Source organism: Corvus cornix, chromosome 5 (assembly GCF_000738735.6).
Source record: "Corvus cornix cornix isolate S_Up_H32 chromosome 5, ASM73873v5, whole genome shotgun sequence".
NCBI lineage: Eukaryota > Metazoa > Chordata > Aves > Passeriformes > Corvidae > Corvus > Corvus cornix.
The window spans coordinates 11748901-11771131 of record NC_046335.1 but is presented as its reverse complement, the minus strand read 5'-3'; the positions used below and the strand labels follow the sequence as shown (position 1 = coordinate 11771131).

Below are 22231 nucleotides of genomic sequence, written 5' to 3'. Positions count from 1 at the left end.
AAAGTGATTAGCAGGCAAAGTAAAAAGAGTGAAGTGTTGGAATCAGAGGAGATCTGGGATGATGGGATGATGAAGAGTACTGAAAATTTAATAGCAGATGGGGATTTTAAGCCAGATATACATATTTCTGAAGCCATCTTGTTCACACTTACATTTTAAGACTAGTGCTCAACATTTATCACTGCACCTCCTTGACTTCAGAAGCTACTCTGCCAGTGAACTTGATCCTGCACGTTCAATTGCAGCCATTTTGTCCCCAGGACAACTGAACATTCTGTTTATTCACACTTTGCTTTTATTGTAATTGCTTGCATGTAGGTGAACGCAGGGCAATCTGATTGGGGCAGGAGGCAGAAAATGCAACTTTTCTTACTTTCACGGTATTATGTGAAAGTCCAGACAATGAAGTCTGGCTTCAGACACCCCGAAGTGTTGTGATAGGTAAGGAAAAGGGTCCAATTAAATATTTAAGTGGCCAGGCCCACTGTGCTGCTGCAGTGGGGGATTGATTACAGCTGGTGAAACCTGGTCTGCGGGGAGTGCCGGGCATGCGGAGGGTGCCACAGGGAGTGCGCTGAGGCGGCTGCGGCCATACTATGGTCAGCAGGGAATGGATTTGGCACTGCTTCTGCCTCTGCCACTGTGACTGCATCATCCTGTGCCGAATGTCTTGTAGGTGATGGAAATCTCCCCGCTGCCTTGCACGTCCTGTCCCTTGCATGCCGTGCTCCTGTGGGAGCTCTCCTGGGAAGGGGGAAGGGATGCTCGCGCCAGGGCATTTTTGCATGGAGATGTTCTGTGCCGCCATCCTGTTGTGCTGGGAAACCACTTGCAGTTGTACTGCATTGATGGATCATTTTTCTTTAATTTGCTTTTAATTCTGTCAGGTGGGCAGTAGGAGGCTGAGATAATATTTGAGAGAAATGACCCATTAGGTTGAGGAGATGCCAGCATTAGTCAGGGCTGTTAAATCAGGAGAAGTCATTACAGCAAGAATGTGGGACGAAGGCTTCTGAATCAATGTGTTGGATTGCTTCTCTCTTCACTTGCTAGTGAATGGAATAGATAATGGTTTTAAAAAAACAGATATGAACAAGGGCAGCATTTTATACCTGCTATAGTTAATGGGATGTTTTCCTATTTTTTTCTCCATAACGACCTACCTGTGACTGTCAATTCCTGTTAGCTATTCTGGAAATGAGGATTTGCAGAGATGAGTGGGTTTACTCTGGGCCTTCCTAGTTAGTGGGACTTCTGCTTCCCTTAAGCAGATAGCTTGGCTTTGGGTGTAAGTGTGAATGGGATCAGGTGCTGTATTTGAATATTTTGTTTATCTGTTTAATTTGTTAGACTGTGACTTAATTATCAAGGAATCCTACCTATTCATAATGATATCTTTACATGTGGTTTGTTGGTTTTTTTGTTTTTTTTTTCATAAATCCCAAAATATATCTCCATTTAGTTGTGTTTCATAGAAGAGTCCTCTTCTGTCCAGTACTCTTATCCAGGTGCAGGTACCCATCATAGTTGCCTTACAGAAATGTTGGGATTTAAATCTTGGTAAAATGGATCTTGTCTGGATCTTAACCATTAATTAGATGCAAAAAGTGTGTTTATAATACAGTGTTTTCTGTGTGCATGGTGCTTCAGTGCATGTATGGGCCCTGCTGTTCTCCACGTGGTGGAAAAGACTACCCTGAGGGGTTTGCTGTGATAGCAGTAGTGAAACAGGAAGGAGACACTTGAAAACAGAGAGCATTGCCTTGCAAGGTTGCATGTAGAGATGGGCCAAGAATAGGCTGTGGTGCTCTTGGTGCCTTGGGTGCTGCACCAGGGTACAGTGGGTATATATATACACTTCTGATCTAATGTGTCATAAATCCTATTGTTAGGCAAAACTAGAGATGATGTTTGACCAGCTAAGTGTGTAAATATCAGCTGATTGAACTGCTGTCCATGCCAGTGGCTGGGTGCTTTTTCCCTGTGACGAGTTTCAATTCATCTCAAAAAAAAAGAAATTATCAAATCCCTGCTTTTTATTTGATGTAAAGAAATATAAGTGTGAAGTGGGAATGAACAGATGTATGCCCTTACTTGGGTGCAGACACACACAGTCACACTTAGCTAAAAGCAGATACTCAGTTTATATTTCACAGAATGGATGTGTGAGGCTTGAGACATCCAAGGGAAAGTGCTTTCTGAGCTCAGCAACGCTCCTACTGCAGAGCACGAGGCCAGCAGTGCAGTGTCCCTGTCTCTGTTGGGACAACACCTGTCAAACTGACACTGGAGTGAAACAATTCATGTCCTCACTAAAACCAAATTCAGGAAAAAACTTTGCAATATAAACCATATCTTTAGATGGTGCGTATTGATTTCCACTCTCAGCTTCCTTGGAGCATCCCCTGCCTGGACTCTGGCATTAACTGAATGCCCATGCAGTGGTGGGGGGTGCCAGCTTCTCAGGATGGCATATGGTCTCAATTTTAATGAGATTCTGATGGTATTTGGTGTTTTTCTTAAAGCTCCATTACTGCCTAGAGGTACAAGATTATGAGCTAATCTTCACCTTTATTGAAATGTTTCAATCCTGGATGTTCAGGAAAATAGACTTGATGCACATTCTGAAAAACAATCAAAAAAAGGAGGGAACAGAAGTGCTCTGGGGCTTGTTTATTTGACACTAATAATTGTGGGGTTAATTTACTTTCTTTTTTTTCTTAAACTAATCTCACGGTCCTGATTTTATAGATTGCTATTTTACTTCTGGCACTGATTGACATCTTCTCCCATCATCTATCCTGAGCGTCTTTATAAGGCCACCAATATTGGAATTACACCCTTAGAAAGTCAATGATGCTTTTTTTTTTCCTTTGTTTTTTGTAATACAAAAAAAGTGAAATAACTCTCCCTATACTTTTCTATGCATGTAACATTTTTCTCAGAGCCAGAGGCAGCTCCCCTAACAAATGCTACTGGTCATCAACTAAGTTGGATGCTTACTTATCATGAAACTGCCTGTGGAAACAAGGCTCTTCTCTAAAGGCATCAGAGTGCCTGCACCAGCTCTGCCAAGGAGGGAGGTGCTGGCAGTCCCCCCACCCGGAGCTGCCTGGCAGGTGGCTGCCTTACCTTCCTCAATTTCATCCACGCATAATTGAGCCGCTGCTGAATTAGTTCTCTTTTGCTCAGAGCTCAGCAAAGTAAACAGAATTCCCCTGGGAAGCTCCAGGTCCATCTTTTCCTGTCCTGCATGGAGGTTTCCTGCATTCATCTTGACAGAATTTCTCTTTGTTTCTCGGAGAGCCACCACTGCACAGGTCTGGTCCTGTCTGAGCACATGTGGCAGGCTCTGCAGCACTGGTGCCTGATCCAGTTGGATGTGTCGCCATCACCTTCCCTTGGGCTGCCATCCTCAAGGTCTGGTGCTCAAAGCACTTTCTCAGGAAACAGGAAACCAAGGTTCAGCCACTTCCCCTGCCCAGGCAGAACTGCAGCTTTCCTTGCTCACCTTCCCCCCACCCTGACAAGCTTGTGCTATTCTAGAGCAGTGTGTGTTTTATTCTTCTTGTCACAGCTGAGCTGCTGAGAGGGAAATAATTTCCAGTTCTTACATGTTATGTTAATCAGTCACCAGATAAAATACAGGGAGTCCCATACCAGAACACATGGGCTCCTGTCCCTGTTGCTTGCCCTAACTATGGGGATGCATTCCCAACCACTCCAGGCTGCATTCTGGGGAACATGCTGACCCCAATAGCCCTGGAGCCACCTCATGTGAAAGGTTTCCTGTTTGCACAGTCACCTACGTGTATTTTTTAAATCTTTTTTAAAGCTGGTTGTGCTGGTTTTTATGTGAGAGGTAACCCAAATTGTGCTGCTGAGCTGAGGCCCTGTTGCTGAGATAGATGCAGCCGAGCCATGTCCTTTACATATTTACTATAACCCCTGCTGTCAGAGTGGAGTTGCTTGCTGCAGGAGCTGCTTTAGCACTGTCTCATCTGTATTGTATTCAGAAGGAAAAAGAATTAAGTTTTTCTCCACCAGCTCAACCAAGACACCAGCATGAAAAATTATCAAATGCTGTGCCAGTGCCATGATGAACAACCAACCAGGATCAAACAAGTGTCATCAAATTTTATGCAAAATAATGGAATTAACAGCTTCAGTAGTTGACCTAAAGGCACACTGGTTTCCTGTTGGTGTGCTCAGTAGCACTTCTGGTGAATCGAAGATGGTTTCTTTCTAATCATCTTTCTGGATCTTTGCATGGCCTTTCTTTTTGGTAACTCTCCTCCGCATCTCATGTCTTCCATCCTGCTCAGTGCACGTGCACAGCTGTGTGGTTGTACATGTAGGGACCCCTACAATTCCATCTGTTGATTTTTCCTAAAAAAAAAAAAAAAAAACCAGGAAAAAACGGACTGTGCACAGCATATGCACCTGTACACACGTCCTTGCAGGAGGTCTGAACTAATGAGAGGGTAGGGCACTCCCATGTTTAATACAAGGCTTGTTTTTCCAGCTCTGTCACTGTCCTTAAATCTTATCTACATCAGAAAGTTTCAGCAGTGAATGTTAAATCAGTTTTTAGTTCAAATGAACAGACTTCATACAGACCCCCTGTGCTCACACCCTTATTTCACTTTAAGCGGGGCCTGTTTCATGTTGGATTAAAGTAATCTCGAGGTAAAAGATAAAAACAAAGCAGTTGCAATCTTGGGAATGGTGCCTTTAATAGGTTCTAAGATGGGAATTTCTAGAATTCAGCTGGGAGTTGGTACCTGATAGACACTGCTCCTTATCCAGTGTGGTATAGGGTAAACTCAGGTTATGTAAAACACTACTGGAGATGATTTTAAGAGGATGTGTTTTACTTTGCTTTGCCACAGACTTACAGCACTTCTGGTCACCAAGGAACAAAGAAGGGAGGTAGAGAAGGTTTTCTGGCACACAGTTGGAAATGCTCCTTTCCCTGCATTCTACCTGCCTCAGGTCAAACCAAATTTGGTCTGCATCAGAATAAGAATGCCTTAGGTGACCTTTTGCATAGTTTTGACTGCGTCAGTAGCAAATCTCACCTATAGGTAAATTGCTGCAACCAAATTTTATTTGTGCAGACACGGCCTGGGTGTAATTGAGTCACTTCTGCCTCACAGCATTGGTGAAGCTTAATTAAGGCTGATAAAGTTCTTCGCAGTTCTCAGAGGAGAAGTTTGGTCAACGTCTAAATGATGTTATAGAAGGTATTTAATGTACTCTGTTAAAATGCTGCCGAGGCACCCAGCCTGTGAGTAACACTCACTGAAACTCTTTCTATTTCAAGTTAATATTTAATAGGAGTGAGGCAAACTGCCTGAAAGCAGGCTTTGTGACACTGTACCCAAACCCTCCCTTAGTGGGGTGTGCTCCCTCTCTCTGCCAGGGTGCCTTGCACGTCAAACCAAACAAGGCAGGAGCAGGACACGTGGAGTCCAAACCCCCTTCCACGGGGGTGCCGTGGCAGTGTGGCAGCACTGAAGGGCCCATGGCTCTGCCCAGCTGCAGTGAGGGACTGCAGTGAGCAGTGATCCCTCTTCTCAGTCCTTCAACTCCCCATGGAAAGTTAGGTCTACCTGACCTGCTGTGACATCCAACTCTGGCTGTACTCACTTGGACCCGAGAAGTAGTGTAGGCACCCTGCTTTATCTACGGGCCTTATCTAGGCTAATTAGATCAGTGCTTTGTCCAGGATAATTGTCTCTAGTAATGAGTTTAAGGGAGTGTCTCTAGCACAGTTAGTCACCAGCGCTGTTGCTCCCATTCTAGCGCCCACTCCTCTGGATGCTCTATGGTGGCGTGTGGCTGTGCCAGGACATCTCCAGCACGTGCAGTCCCCACTAGGAGAGAGCAGGCTGAGGTCCTCGGGGCAGAGGCAGGTGTTTGAAGTGCTGACCCAGACATTGCTCAACAGCGGCAAGAGAGCTGAACTTACAGGCAGGCTGTGAATGGGGAAGTGGTGGCGGATGGGGACACAGAGCGCTTCCCGCTCTGGCTGAAGTGGGGACAGCACCCACAGGGTTTCACACCTCACTGTGGGGCTGGCCTGCCTGGGGGCACTCGGGAGTCGGGCAGCAGCACCGCCGGGAGCAAAGAGCGCCAAGGGCACAGGGGGAAAGAGGAAGGGTTATGGCGAACAAAGCAAAATACACTGCCCGGCTGAGTCCCAGCATGGGTTTGCACGCTGGCCCAGGCTGGACCTGAACAGGGACGATTGGATTGGCATCGGTCAGAAATGCTTTCAGCAATGGATATCTTGGGGTTTTATGACAGAAAATGCCAGTTTATTTGAAAGATATTGCTGTTGGAAAGAAAAGCCTTGCAGAAACTTGTAATCTGGAATGATTTCGTCTGTTCTTGTCAGGATAAGCAAGTGTTTATGTCACATTGCCAGAATATAAATGATGACAGGTCAGACCTGATGGCTGAACCTGAGTCTCCCACAATCCAAGTATATGCTGGACTCATCAAACAATGAGGGAGAGCTGTCTATCTGACACCTCTTTTGCTCCCATAATCTGCTGAGGGTTTGTGTTTGTTTGTTTGTTTGTTTGTTTGAGGTATTGGGGGTTTGTATTTTTTTCACGAAATCATCTTGTTTTTCTCATATGCAAAGCAAAAATGTTCAGTATCATGAATTTTAAGCCCATATATATTTGTAATTCAGTTCTGACTCTGGACCCTTTCCTTAGCCCACCACTTTCACCACGCTGTCCCGTAAGCACCATGGAGGCTGTAGGAGTTGCAGAAACCCCAACCAGGGGCTGCTTCCAATGTGTATAATAAATGAGAGTGTGTTAGATTGGACCTGCTGTATTGAAGAAGCGCGAAATCCTGGTTGCTCAGCCAAACAAATGGTCCTCGTTTCGACATTTTCCTACGTGTATGCAGTCAGCGTTGCTTGCAGTTGTAGCGAAAGTAAAAAAGGGAAAAGAAACATCGCTTGGAGCTTCCCCCGCAGGAGAGAAAGGATGGCATTGTTCCTGTTAGTTCGTGCCTCCCTGGCACAGCTACACCAGAGTGGAAGCCGGAGCATGGGTTTTCTTTCAGGGACAGCTGTGTTCCAGGTTTATGGCTGGCCGCCGTTCCAGACGTGGACATCTCTGCGCAGCGGTGCAGGAGCAGCCACCGGCACATGGAAACCTCCACACCCACCACAGAGCAGTGCCCCGTGCCAGGAGTTCCCCCTTGCTGTCTGTAGGGACAGCTGGGGAAGGGCAGAGCGGCCGCTGGGGTGGGGCTGAGCAGGAGGAGAAAAAACAAACACGGAAAAACATCTGTGTGCTCCCAAAGTCTGCCTTCAGCTGAATCACAAGATGCTGATATAAAAGCGTGGTTTATTATTGCAAAGCAACGAAGCGAGGAAACACAGACATTCGCAGAGTTATCTCCTGCGTTAATTAGTTGTTAAAAATGTGGCTCACAGCAGCTGTGAGGCTGCAAACGGGTCAGTAACAAAACTGTTTCTCCTGCTTATTGTGCTGAGAAGGGCTCTTCTCTGTGAGGCTGTTCCCACGGGCTGCCCGGGTCAGAGGCAGCTCACAGGGCAACTAGAGAAGCATCTTCAAATGAGGGTGGCATCACCAAGAGCACTCTCTGTTCATGTCTGCTTCTGTCTGAGAAATACCTAAGAATGTGGAGAGGAATTAAACCTAGAAATGCAGTTGAATTTAAACCCTCTCAGCCTCACAGCTGTCTGCCGTACGTGCACAGCAGAGCACACACGTACGAAACCAAGCATGAAATTAATCCCTGCCTTCCGTGTCTGTGAGCTGGGGCTGAGCAGGCTAAGAGCTGTCCCTGGCTTCCTCACGTGTAGTTTCTGATAAGATCCTTGCTACACCCTAAACTGCTTTCATGTGAGCCGCCTGCTTTGTGGTTCCCAAATACTTGCTAAGTTTTTCCCTGAGGCTTGCTTCCCAAAGCAGTCACCTGCTCCCCCACGTTCATTGTTTCCTGTGATCCTTACAAAATGTGGCATTTCTGTGTAAACAGTTTGCCAAAGAGCTATGATAAACAACACTAAGTTGTCAGTCATGACTCATTAAAGAAGTGAACTGTCTTCACTTCCTGCCCAATCATAGGATATTTTTAATTGTCAGAGCTTTTGACTTAGTGGTTGTCACTGGCTTCATTTTTGGGAGACCCAAAATTAGAATACACAGGCCTGGTTTTCAGAAAGTGCTGTGTACCCTTCAAATGTTAGTCCTTAAACACATTTCAAAAACATTCACGATTTCCTCAGGATCAGTCAATGCTCTGGAATTTCTGACTATGATGCATTTTTGCCATCTTTCCTGTTTTCGTAGTTTCTAAATTGGTTTTCAGATAACATTCAGCCTGGCAGTAATACATAAAGAATATAGAGATAAATGCGCTTAACAATTTGAGAGTGACATATTTAGGTTTGTAAGTGTTTAATTCTGATTTTCTTTTGTTGGATAACTTTTAAAGGGTGAAGTTTTACATTTGAAAATGAAAAAATAAGGAGGCATAATGATTTCCTGCACATAACTGATCTCCTAACTTTATCAGGAAAATTGCTGTTGGATTTAATAAAAGTCTTAGCTGTTTAATCCCAGTTGAACCCCACCTCTTCAAGTCAATGGAACAGTCCTCCTTGTAATAAATGCAAGACCACTTATGTTACCAACAGTTACTTTTATTTTCAGAATAATTGTTTCTTTCTGAAAATGGATGTAGTGTCAGTGTCCTTGATTAAATGTTCGAGAACAGAGGTTACATGATGAATCAAGAGAGGAGATGTGACTGAAATGGTGACATGCACAGTCAGTTTTTGTTGGTGGATGCCAGTGAAAGCTCAGCTTGATGTGGATCCTCCAGAAGCAGAAGCAGCATCCTCCACAGCGTTGTAAAAAGAAAAGCCACCTTTGTAAAAGGCTTGTTTAATTTTGCATCTCTTTGCAACTTCCATCAGGCAGCTTTTGATGCCAGCTCGGCATCAGAGCAGCACAAGTTAGTGTGTGTGCTCCCAGACTCAGCAAGGTGCTTGAGTTTCTGTTCAAGCACAGAATAATCCCTGAAGGATGGAGCTGAACCATGCCAAAGCTAGAAATGCATCCCAGTGTGAGGCACTGTCCTTCTACAGGACAACTTTTGCAACACTGCAGGTTTTCACCATCACTGAGGGATTAGTATGTAATCTACAGCGACTGTGGTGCCAAGTTTCTGGACAAATCAGCTTCCACATTTAGCCACTGGACTCTCCCAGTGGGACTAAAAATGTACAGGAGGCAGTGATTTGTCTAATAGGAAAAAAAAGAGCTAAAAATAATAATAAAGCAAAGAAAAGACAATAATGCTTGAGGTTTATCTGTCATGGTAAGATGGAGAAACAATCTGAGTGGCACTGTTTTTTGGAAGTCAGCCACATTTGCTTTCTTAATAGCATCCTCTTATTTTTTTCTGTAGGTCCAGCTGCCCAGCGCCAGATCCAGAATGGTCCATCTCCAGATGAGATGGAAGCACAGAGAAGGTGAGTTAATCAGCTGAGGCAGAGTTCTAGTTTGTAACTTGGATGAACATGCAGTCCTTTGTTCACCAGTAAGCACTGCTCTTTTAACTTGTATATGTTTTAACCTGGTTCTGAATGTTTTGTAATTATTGCTAATGATTCTGTAATGACTTTTAAAGGGTGAAGTGAGCCAAAGTTCATGCTCTAGGTAAACTCTTTGCTTGGTAGCTACTCAGGAGTCTTCCTGCCTCCAAAAACTATAAGGAAAGTGTAGGGAAACTAGTTTCCTGCACCTTTATGAATAACTGTGAAGGATCTGAGATTTAGTAGGGATTTACCCATAACTGTTAAATGGGTCAGCAGTGATGATATTTCACCTGAGATTTACCTGGGGATATCAGAGCTATCATAAAGGTCAGAGAGCCCCAGCTCACCCCAAGGCAGGCGGTGTCACCTCTCCCACTGCCTTCCTGAAAAACCTGATCCAGCTCTTCCTTTAACCAGAGGAAGTCACTGATTCTGCAGACCATATGTAATTCAGACCTCCAGTTTGGGTGTCTATTCTGTGCATTTAAAATGTGAGCAGCTTAACTATATTAGAATAAAAATACTTTATTTATTCTTTTTTTGTTTAGAGACAGTAAAAGCCCTTTGGGTAGGTATTATTTGACTGCTACAGGGCACATGGCCATGGGAAAGCTTCTTTTGCTCCACTGGAGTGGAATAAGATATGCCAGTAGATGCAGTTAGATATTACTGCATCTGCACTAGAGGACTTTCAGCTTTAATTATGCTGATGCATTCTTTAAGCAGACTGAATTTTAAGCCTAGGGGGATTTTTTTAACATCTTATAAGCAGGCAAGGAAATTAAGTTACAGTATCTACCCTGCAAATTTGTCTGTTTAAAAGGTTTTTCAGAGACCTTTACACAAATGTTTAAAGAATATCTTTTTAAGTCAGAGTGTAATTTGTCCTCTCTTGTACTTTACTCCTTGCATACTCCTTAAGTAGCCTTGTGCCAATCCCAGGTTTTATTTAGTTTGACTGGAATAAATTTGACTTCCTAAGAGTTTAAGAACTTCTCCTTTTAGCATGTGTAGGAGGGTGCATTTGGCACATATAAACTGCTTCTGACCAAGGTCAGAAAAGACTGGTATGAACCCCAGTGACTTCAAGTGGCAGTGGCTAACCCCTGGTTTGGGTTTTTTGCACCCTGCACCTCAATCTGTTCTGCAGCAGCTCTAATGATTTGGGAGTGTCTTACCCATATTTCTTTCCTGGTCTGTCAGACTGGAATTTTCCAAGTTGGTTCTCTAGATAAACCTAGAATTTCCACCAGGTTTAATCAGGAAAATGTATGTATCAAATTGTTCGTCATCATCAAATTTTGCTGATAAATGCCAAGCTAAGGTAGGGGAGAGTATGCTCAGGGAATTCCTAGTACATGTGTTTACAGTTGAAATTTTAGCAGTGCAATTGATGCTGTTGTATTCGTAACAACCAAGAAAGAGCTAGGGTATGTATCAAAGTAAAGATTTCTATTTATTTGGTTTAAAGTGTCATAGCTTAAATGACACCAGTTGAATCAACCAACTAAGACTTTCTCAAAACTCACTCACCTTTGCACGTATGATAATTTTCTCAGAAACCTGCAATTTTCTGGAAGTTGCATGTATTGCATGTCCTGAGCATAAAACTTCTTTAGGATTGATCCCTCCGCAGCAAAATCATGTATTTTCCTGTCCCATATATTGAACTAGAATTGAAACACAGAAAATCTATTTGCAGGTTAAGATATTCTTTCTTTTCTGCATAATATAACTTTATTTTTATGGACTATCTTTTAAAAGCTTCTATTGGTATATAAATAAGATAAAATTGTTCAGCATTGCAGACTTTGGAAAGTACAAGTAAAAATGTAACAGGGTGTCTTAAAATACTGTGCAAGGAGTCAAAATAGAAATGTTGCTTAGAGTTGAGCTTGCTTTACTGTACAGACCATGAAGTAAACTGCTGAGAAAAGAGAAAACTGCACAGTGAAGACTGAGCTAAAGATAAATGAAGCTAATTAAGGCAAATTTGACCTAGAAACTGTGGAAGAAAATGGTAATAAACTTTATTACCAAGTGCTTCAGCAGGGTAAATTCAGAGTTGTATTTTAATATTGTTGAAGTCTTTAGTCCACATCCATGCACATATCCATTGCCAAGAAGCCTGGCAAGCAGTCTAGTTTTTAGCGATCAGTTTCTTTAAGAGGAGCCAGGTGAGGGTGGGTTTGTGGCGGGGGTCAGGGACATCCGTTCCCGCAAGAGTGCTCCAGTGTGCAGGAGCAGACCTCTGCTGATGGGCCCTTGGAACTGCACATCCCTGCAGACCTGTACCAAGCCTCTCCCTGGGGGCCAGCAGGCCTGGGCAGCACGGGAGCTGGCAGCTCCTGGGGGGAAAGGTGCCAAAAGAGCAGCAGTGCAGAGCTGGGATGGGTATTTGCAGAGGAAGCTCAGTGGTGCTGGTGGTGGTGCTGGTGGCACAGGAACAGCTGTGCTGGGGCTGTCAGCCGGACTGGACAGTGCTAAAAAGGGCTTCAATGTGCACCTGGACAACAGAGGCTTTGTGCAGTCAGCACCAAAACACAGATCAAGCTTTGCTATATTTTCATTCTAACTGTAAGTGCTTTGGACTCCTGATCCGTAAAAGACTCTGGACTGTGTCATTTTGAATATTTCCTTCCCTGGATGTATTCAAAAGCTATCTGGACAGAATCCTGGGGATTGTGTCCTCCAGGGGATCCTGCTTGAGCAGGGAGGCTGGACTAGATGGCCTCCAGTGGTGCCTTATCCCTTATCCAAAGTGTGATTCTGTGATTTTATGTGAGATGCCTCTTACTCCTTCTTTGCAATGCTCATACACTTCAGGTTAAGAGCATGCATGTTTGCTGTGCTCTCCTGGGCCTTGGGCATTGCCTATTCCTTGTGCAGAGCCACTGAGGAGTTACCTTAAAAGGATCAACCAACCCCTGCAGTGTCTGGTGCATGCAGGGCTATGTCCTGGTTAAGCTTCCCAATGTGTGAACTGGAACTGGCTGCAGCCAGGAAATCAGACCCACCTCCACCTCACAGGATCAGCTCTTGCCCCAGACACACAGTGCTTCTCAGGGTATAAAGCTTTTACTCAAAATTATAAAGAATACCTAATGACCAAGGGTTTTTTCATTGCTGTTTTAGACAAGTGATGGAGCAACAGCAACAACGCCAGGAATCGCTGGAAAGAAGAACCTCTACCACAGGCATGTATCAAATCAAGCAGATACAGTCTCTCCCTGATTGTCTCCTCTTGCTGTTGTCGGGGTTTGTGGGTGATGTACAAGAGCTAGACTGCTAAAAGTGGTTATAGTTATGATTACATTTTAGAGATTAGATTTTCAGCTAGAGACTTACACGCATTCGGGCATGGTTGTGTTGTTTTGCAGGGGCTCAGGTCTGGGGCATGCAGGTGGAGCTAGGCAGGTTTTGCACTTGGCAAAACTTGTACAGCTGAGGGGCATTTTTGGTGTTCTGAGGGGGCCTCCCCATGCTTCTTCCACACCCCTGAGGAGAGCAGGTAGTGCAGCCACCACAGGAGTGACTCCGTGTTTCCAGGGGATGTCAGCACGAAGGAGTTGATGTGCTGGACGTGCTCAGGCACTCCCCATTGCTCTGCAGCACAAAGCAAACTACAGCACAGAGGAAGATACAGCTCTAGATGTTCTTCACTGGGGATTTTGTGATCATGAAGTCTTCTGTGAGCTTAATGGAAAATACATATATATTTAATGAGCTTACAAAAATCTTCTATAGCATATTAAGTTGCACTAAGTTGAGAGAAGAGATGACAGGAATAGTTTATAGCTACAAAGTATGGCTTTGCCTCTGAAAGGCAGCAGAGCAAGCAAGCCAAGATGGCCATCTTGTGTTTGGGCTTTGGTTTGGGGCAAGTTTTTTTCAGTTAATCTGGCCACATAAGTGAAATGTTTTTCCTCAGCTGTTAAACTTCTTAGTTTTTGACTAGAAACCAGCTCAGACATAGACACATGCCTTCAGTGACAGAAAGAGTTGAACTCTTGTTTCAGCAGAGATTAGTGTGCTGTTCTGTATAGGGAACTTAGCCAAAATCCTGCTTTGGCATACACAAGGAGTGGGTCCTAGGGGGTGCTGGCTGTTCCCTCTCTGCCTATAGGGTGGCCACCTCTGTGTTCAGCATGTCACTTGCACCCGTCCCTGGTGCAAAGGTGATGCTCGTGCTCCTGACTCAGATTCACGTGGGGCTTGGAGGAGCCTCACTGGCACCAGAGCATGCAGCCCATCCCGTACTGCCAGGGTTCTGCTCTACACACCCCTCTGGATCTGCTGAGGGCTGGAAATCCCCAAGCTGGTGCCTGCACCATCTCCTCTTTGCTTTGTTTGAGTTTCTGTTTGCGTTTACTTCATGGTTCCTTTTCCTCTGTTCCACTTTGCCTTGGTTTCGTTCCTTCCTGCGTACCCACCTTATTCTTTTCATTTGTCTTTTCTGTTCTTTTAGTTTCCACCCTTCAACCAAGCATATGCTCTCCCCCCTGTCTTCCCCAGTCTCCTTCTCCCACACCTAGTAACTGCAGTGCTCCTGCCTCTGGTGTTGTGCTCCCCCCATTACCTCAAGCCAGCGCTGTCTCTTCAGCACCCATTGCCCCTGAGGTCACTAGTCAGTCCCCTTTCCTATCCCAGCAGAGAGCCAGAGAGCCCCCACAATTCGTGCACAGGCACTCGGTCTCTGAGCTGCCAGCAGCCCCAGGTTCCTCCCCTCCACCCTGCCCAAACAGCAGGACTGTCATGCCAGGCATTAGGCGAACCTCGCTGTCTCCACCACCTCTCCATCCTTCCCATTCTCCCTTTCCCTCTCACCAGCCTCTCAGGGGCTCTTCTCTTTCCTGCTCTCCTCAGTCTTCTGCTCCCTCTGCCACAAATGCACCATCTCTGCAGAAGGGTGATGTCCTGCAGCCACGTGGTCCCACCATCCTGCCTGTGATTCCTGTCCCACCTGACAGGGCCAAGGCACCCACAGATAAAGCAGGGTGGGAGACCTCAGCAAATGTACCCCTGAACGGCCATCCTGAAGAACAAATTGCTTTAGGTCCCCCTGGAACCCAGGTGAAAAGTGTGGATGGGTCCTTCTTTCCACACCTAGGAGCTGCACCCTGCTCCCCGCTGCCCACCATCGCCAGCCCCCCCAGCTCCTCTGGCCAGGCTCCCTCCCCATCCTGCCATCTGTCATCCTGTCCTGCACAGCAGTGGTGTCAGCCCATGTCACACTGTCTTCCATTGCCTCCCCCTCACGCTGCTGTGTCTGAGGTGGCTATGCCCAGGAGGATCCCTCCTTACATGACATCATCAGCCATTGCCCACTTGAGTAAGTACTGATTGTGATTGAGTTGCAACCTGTGTAAAGCCTCAGCTGTCAGCTATTCAAAAAGCCTGGCTGGCACTGCCCCTGACCGATAGAAAAAGGGCTGAGAGCCCAAAGCTACCCCTGTTGTATGTGATTTCTGACACTGGGGTGCAAAAATACCAAAATCACTCCAGACCGGGCAAAAAGTAAGAATTACAGAACCAGGACCCTGTATATGGGTTGTTGCAATGCATATTCCTACTGTATTATCCCAGACCAAGATTTTTGTCATTTGGCAGAGTCAAATTGTTTCAAAGAGCTTCATATAGAACCTATTTTCAGCTGGTCCAAACATAGTGGATGGGCTCTTCTGAAGCTGGAGGCCAGGTCTGTGGTAGGTTTCTTGTCTGTGTAGGAATATTGGTAGAGGTGGTGATTTTTACTCCTTTTGTTAAGTGGTAGTTCTGTTACCAGTGAAACACAGAATATGGATTTTGTCTAAGATACCCAGAATCCCCTGTGGTTGTGCAATTTATTTAATTCAAGAAACTCTCTTCCTGGTATTCACTGCATTTATAGTTGTGGGCTTGTCACTGTAACTATTCTAGCAAACTTTTCTCATTGAAGGTAGATCAAGGGCTTGGGTCTGGCCACTTTGCATATGGTCTTGATTCCTCATGCCTATCTAAAGCCTGCGGAGTGAGAACAATTGCAAGCAATGTCTATTTGCAATTCAGAGCATATGTTTTGTGACTTGGCTCTATTCAGGTTTATAACCACATTTAATGCTAAAGTGGTGTGCCTAGAAAAGGAAGAAAACTAAGACATTCCCTTTTACTTTCTGCTAAAAGTATTACTGCAACCTCTGGAGGCTCAGTCCTTCAGCTGATGTAAGTCCTTGAAATCCACTTAGTTCAATAAAGTTATTTTAAACTCACATCAGTCCATTATTTTGACTCAGTTCAATTTTTGCCTGAGGCTGGCCTCTAATTAGGTGGGTGTAGTTTTGCAATTACAATTAAATGTACCCACAATGAATTACTAGCTATTATGTTCATGAGCAAAAGAGGGCTTGAAATGTTTAAAGTATTTCTAATAGCAGCTATGGTTCATTTCAAGAATGGAATTGGGAGTGTGAAATAATGGCAGAAGAAACCACAGAAATAAGGCAGTATTATAAGAAAACCTAGATAAGAAGAGAAACAGGCTGTTAATGTTAACATGGTTTCCAAATGTTTCTCAGTCAAAACTCACCTGTCTTTCAAAGTAACACTTCCTGAACAACTGAACCCGTGAATGTGTACCAGGAGCAGCCTGTTCTGACAGGATGTACACAGGGAAATACCCTAGGGGAGATGTATTTGTTCAGCTGACCTGTTACAGACAGGTGAAACACTGCAATGGAGTTACCACTGTCAGCCCTTCCAGCAGGCTGCTGCTGCTGCGAGGAGCTTTGCTGAACCTCAGGGTGCTTGAGCTGGAGTGTGCCCTGGTTATTCTGCAAAACTGGCTGAGGCCACACACCTTCTGCATGACAGAAAGAAGGGTGTGTCCCTGTAGCCCACAATTCTCCTGGAAAGCTGATATTAACCAAAGTCCATGGAGTTTATTATCTCCATATAGAGGGCTGTGGGGGAAGCAGAAAAATATGCCACTTATGAATTGGGAAGCATTGTGTTCTGATTCTGACACAGAATGAAATACTAGCCCAGCCAGGGAGGAGGGAGAAGACTGCTCGGCAGTGACAGGGTCTCACAGGAGGGCACAACTGTAGCTGACTGACCACTGATACAACCACCTCTTCCCATTCTTCCACGTGCATGGTGCTTCCTTGCATTGACCACTTGTCCTGGAGTCAGGCCGTGGCATTGGGAGTGGGAACATGACCTTATCTGTGAGCTGGAGGAGATCGTGCTTCACGTCTAATTCCTGTTCTCTGCATTTCAGGCCCAGCACTTCCACCTGGCCACCCCAGTGGTGCTGCTGTGATCCCTGCTTCATCTGGGGGGCCCCCACCTCCGCCACCCCCCCCAGTCCCTCCACCACCCATGGGAGCCGCGCCCCCCCCACCGCCCCCACTGCCAGCCGGTGCCGGCCAAGGGGCTGGCGCTGAAGATGGGTCAGTGTCAGGGCTCGCAGCAGCTCTGGCTGGTGCCAAACTAAGGAGAGTTCAACGGGTAAGGAGGTGGCGCTGGGACTCCCCAATGGGCTCTTCTCTGCTGCGGGAAAGCCTGGCACAGCTTGGTGTAATGGTCTGCAAACCCAGCGTGAAACATGGTGAAACACGCTTCAGCTGACCATTGGGTGAACTTTTAAATGTGAGTTTGCAGTGCAAATAAAGCTGAGCAGGAAATGTTGGGTAGAGTTTATGCTCTTCAGAGCATATTAGTTAGAAAATGGCTGTGACTTCTCACATTGCCAGGATTTCATTTCTTCGACATAGTCCACCATTGTACTACGTATTAGTGTTTTCACTTGTTTTAAGTGGTTAAAACTACACTATACTTACAAAAACCAGTGTACACTTTTGAGGCCTCATGTCAGTAGCTGTCCACTTAGGTAAGGGTTGCTTAACCATGCATAAACATAATTATGAACAAGCAGCACTGTGGGTTTTTAATCATTTGCCCATATGTTTGCGTCACCCAGATCTGTCTTGGTTTTAGTAACATTCATGTGGGTCTTCTTCCCAAGGCAGAACACATCCTATCTCTGCTTTTGGGCTGTGATTGTGATTGCTGTTCCTAACACTTGGGAAAACTAGTCATTAAGGGCGGGGTTGTAAAGCAAACCTTTCATTAATTCTAATCATTATTTCTCTCTTAAGCCAGAAGATGGTTCAGGAGGGTCCAGCCCCAGTGGGGTCTCTAAGAGCGATGCCAATCGAACAAGTAGCGGAGGAGGCGGAGGAGGACTAATGGAAGAAATGAATAAATTACTGGCAAAAAGGTTTGTACTGACACCTCAAGTAAGCCCCATGAGGTCTGCAGCAAACTGTGGAACAAGGTGCTCTCATTTTTGTGGTTGGTAGCAGGTGCTTCTTTGCAATTGGATAGGTCCTGCTTAGATGTTGGTCGCCACTATTGCCTGACTTTAATGCAAAAGGTGTTGCAGCAATGATACCTGGCAGGGCGTAGCTGCTGCAGCAGATCCTGCAGCTTAGTACCTTCAAAGTTGGTAGTAAATACATCCTCTGGGCTTTAGCCATTTTACCGGATCTGTTTTCAAAGTTACTGTTTTCAGTAAGAGTAAACAATGAAAGGAGCTTAGGCAAATCGTTCTTTACGCAGCACAGTCAGGATGTTGAGCCCAAAAATATAAACACAGGTGTAATAAAAGGACAACACCTTGGCAGATAAACTATTGGTTCTCAGTGTGTTTCAGACAGACTAGCCAAGTTATTCTCCACTGAAGCAAATTGTGATTATCAAGCTACCAGCTGCTAAAAGGCAGTTGATTTTTCCGATTTTTTTCTCTTTTCCCCTGATTCCATCAGTAATGTTCTTTCAAACTCCCAAGTTCCCTAGCGTAAGATGCTGTATTTTTAGATCTAAATTTTTTAAACTTATTAATAGTGAAAGAAGAGGATGAATAAAATAATGAAGGGTAAGTACAATTATAGGGTGCACAGAGATGGAGTTTCTAAATAATATTATCTTAGTATAAAGACAGTTCCCAGCTCAAAAGATCTGATTCCAACTCTCTGCCATGTCCTGTTCATTTCAGAAGAAATTCTGAACATGGACTGTGGATGTAATCCTTTGAAAAGTATTAAATAAATACACAACACTGTAAAAGGTTCCCAGCAGTATAAAATAGCAAATAGACAACTTTCTTTCTTTTCAGAATTAAAATAGCTTGCCAGCTCTTAATAGTTTTTTATTAGTTCTTGGCCTGCTCTATATCAAGAGTGACCTTCCCTAACTGGAAGTTGTCTGCAAGCAAAGTAAGGTTTGGTGACTAGATGCTGGGGTAACTAGCTCTGTTCAAGCAAGCAAGCTGAATGGACATCTTATATGTTTGGATATAGAAAATCTGCACACTTGTGTGTTCTAGTCTGAAGTGTACTCCAGTATGGCTTTTGGCAGGAGGATCTGTCTTCAGGTACTAAGGATAGAATTCCCCTGGTATCTTAAGAAAAGCACTTGCACTGCCATGAGCATTGTGCTGCCTCTACTCTGAAAATAACTGAGCTCCAAATCCTTTCCAAGGGAGTTGATAGCAACAGAATGGTCCCCTAAATTTTTCTTCACAGAGCCATGGAAGTAGCTGGAAATACACAAATGCCATTCAAGTGTGCAGTCTGGGCTGTTAAGCTGGTACTGAGAGGATTTCTTTTGGCTGCAAATTTCTTTTTATATGATGTGATGACATAGGGAAAGGAGGAACCTGGCAGTGTGTTTCAGGTTGTTCTTACCTGCCTTACTTCCCTACTATTATCAGGAGGTAAAAAAATATATTGGTTTTTTTTTTTTCAGTTGAGCATGTTCAATAACAGAAATCAGAGTTATGAGCATGGGATCTCAGGGGCCCTTTTCTGGGCAGTAAACCCCATGCTCAGAAACAGGTAGTATGTCTAATGCTCAGTAAGTAATGGAGGAAAACATTTCTGAGAGCTCAGGTGCTATAAAATACCACTCTCTAGATTCAGTGGGCCCTGTGAGAGCAGCCCTTTGCCTCAGCACTAAAGTGCAAGCAGAAGAATGAACCCACAAACCACCATCATTCCCAGCCGAGTTAAGTTTGTTGCAGGACATAAATCTAACACTAGTCTCTCACTCTGGCAAATATTTCCCTCCCTTCGATTTGTAATAATTACAACTCCTTTTTTTTTTTTGTTAGAAGAATCAAGTAAATATTAGGAAAAGACTTCAAAAAATATTACTGATCTAATAAAATTATTAATGCAGTTGAATATCAGGAAATAATTCTCACAGAGCACTGTGTCCTACAGACACATACTGCTCAGTTTGTTTGGGTTTTTGTCAAATTTTCATCAAATCCTTCAAGTTGTGTATCCAGTGAGGCTTTTCTCAGAAATCTTTCTTAGTGCTTCCTGAAATTTTTTTTTTTCTGTGAGTTGAATTTTCAGAACCAAGACTAAATGAAAAACTTGTCAAATTGGTGTTTTAAAAAACATCTGCTAAGGGTGGTGTTCACAGGTGGGTAAAAGTAAAGTTCAGCACAACCAAAGTCCACATTGAGGCTTGAGCTGCAGTTCTCCTAATGGTCTCAAATGGGAAATTGGATGTCTAGAGCTTCAGCACCTGGCCCACTGGAGTACTGTTTAGAACCAAAACAGGGTTTAAAAATCAAGAATTTGTTTTCTTTTCATCATCCAGTTTGGCTAATGCCCTATCTCCTATTCCTTTGCAAAGGAGGAAAGCAGCGTCGCAGTCAGACAAGCCAGCTGACAAAAAGGAAGAGGAAAGCCAAAACGTAAGTGAAACACTCCTTCCTGATGTGCTCTTGCAGATTCCTTGTGGGCCAAAGCCCTGTGCTCATTCACTGTGTCTGGCAGGCAGTAACAAGCAGTGCTGATCCAGGAACAGATGTGCACATTCAATCCAAAGCTGAATGTAGCTGCTCCCACCTTTCCTGGGAACAGCACCCTATAAACAAGAATAGCTGCTTTATTCATAGGGGAGGTATTATCTAAACCAGGTTAATGGGCTCTGCTTCATGGTCTGATCCCAATGTTGTAGGGAACAGGAGATTCTTGCCCTGTAAGAAGGTGCATTGAACCTTCTGGCAAGTTAGTTTGAGATAAAGTTCATGTTTCTTATTTTATATTTGAGGCTTCAGATAAGCTGAAGTGGACTGTGAGCCCTGCAGTGTAACTTTGGATTGCCAGCCTCCATGCAAAGCAAGAATCAGCTCACTTCAGACCCCAGAGTGCACAGAGAACATGTCTGGGTAAAGAAGGGGAAATGGTGTATTAACCATTAGACCATGCAAAAGTCAAATTATGTGTTCATGATACCTACACTAAATTGAGATAGAATTTGGATAACTTTGGGAAACTTTGACTCATTTCTGTTCCACAAAAGCGATTATGCGAGAGGTATTATTTGACTCAGTCTGTAGACTGATCTTGATGCAGCAATTTTTAGTTCAACATGCAGATGAAAACACTTTTTTACCAGTTGAACTGGTATGCATGGAAGATCTTTCCTATTTCAGGGGAGGAGGGGATTTGCACTGTGTCCTTTCCCATGTGGTGCTTTTCCAGGCTGCTGCTCATTCAGCATTCCGGTTGCTAGCCAGTACCCTCGTGAAGGCTTTCTGCCACGGCTGCAAGATCATAAAGCATCCTGTGGCCCTCATATTGCCTGTGTAGAGATGTTTTCTCCAAAGACAAAGCTGATCAGTAGGAAATCCATTTTAAAAATTTCGGTTTTGCCCCAGGCAGAAAGGTTTGTAGCAAGAGCAGGAATAAGCACTTTTCACTGTTCAGGGAGAAAAGCAGCTATTTTTTGCACGTTCCTCGAGGGATGCTTCAAGCATGGAATTTGCCTGTTGAACCCGCTATGCAACCATTGCTCTTAATCTTGCCCCAAAGCTGGTTTTGAACCATACACTTGAAGATGAAAGGCACTATTTAGCTTCTAACTTTTCAGCCTCGTCTTTCTGTCCCTTCTTCTCTCTCCTTGAAACTCTACATTGGTTTATATCCCCAAACAAACTTTTCAATAGCACCAAACTGTTTAGAAAAGTTCTTATGTGTCTTGAGTACATTTCGTGTTCAGGGTATCCTTTTTGAAACTGGGTGCAATTCCATTTTACTATGCAGAGCTGATGCTTTGCCTGAGCATGTTTTGAGTGTTGCTAGATAATATTGTCATGTCAGATACATGGATGAATGGTTTATGATCTGTCACACATAAATCCGAGATAAAAGAATCCAAATCTCTGATGAAGTCTTCTACTTAAGAGGAGTACTGATTGATTAAGTTACATTCTGTAAGTACCTAGACTCCTCTCTCTGGTACTGGTGGCTGTCCTGGGGCAAAAGACTGGGATCTGAGCAACTGCTCCTTTAGATGGCTCACTTTCCACATCTCAGAGAGTTTCTAAATTTGGGAAATGGATGGTTTGTATTTAGGCAACAGCAGACAGTCCTTAAGAGTGGTTTCACCTGGTTTGGTATATAGAGATAAGAGTGATTGAGTGTAATCATGAAAAGGTGTCCATACTAGATAAAACAAAGAGGATTTATTTTGCCATCCTAAAGGGAGAGAAAAGTTAAAGTGTAAATGGCCTTGAGCCCATACCTTGGCAGCAGTGCCTGTTGGACAGGGAGGAAACTTGCTTTTGCA

The 22231-nt window shown here is 44.4% G+C and overlaps 1 protein-coding gene across 11 annotated transcripts in view; it reads left to right on the top strand.

Moving 5' to 3' along the window:
• The window catches only part of EVL (Enah/Vasp-like), a 121362-nt gene that overhangs the window by 93107 nt on the left and 6024 nt on the right, over nucleotides 1-22231 (top strand). For 7 of the 11 annotated variants that reach the window (XM_039552655.1, XM_039552658.1, XM_039552657.1 and 4 more), the window contains 6 exons: nucleotides 9472-9535; nucleotides 12737-12798; nucleotides 14070-14933; nucleotides 16860-17089; nucleotides 17740-17861; nucleotides 20291-20351. In XM_039552655.1, coding sequence (XP_039408589.1) covers nucleotides 9472-9535; nucleotides 12737-12798; nucleotides 14070-14933; nucleotides 16860-17089; nucleotides 17740-17861; nucleotides 20291-20351 — 1403 coding nt within the window. Of the gene's footprint in view, nucleotides 1-9471; nucleotides 9536-12736; nucleotides 12799-14069; nucleotides 14934-15211; nucleotides 16828-16859; nucleotides 17090-17739; nucleotides 17862-20290; nucleotides 20352-22231 lie in introns of those variants that run through there. The other 4 variants (XM_039552662.1, XM_019283291.2, XM_039552661.1 and 1 more) reach the window with 2 other exon arrangements.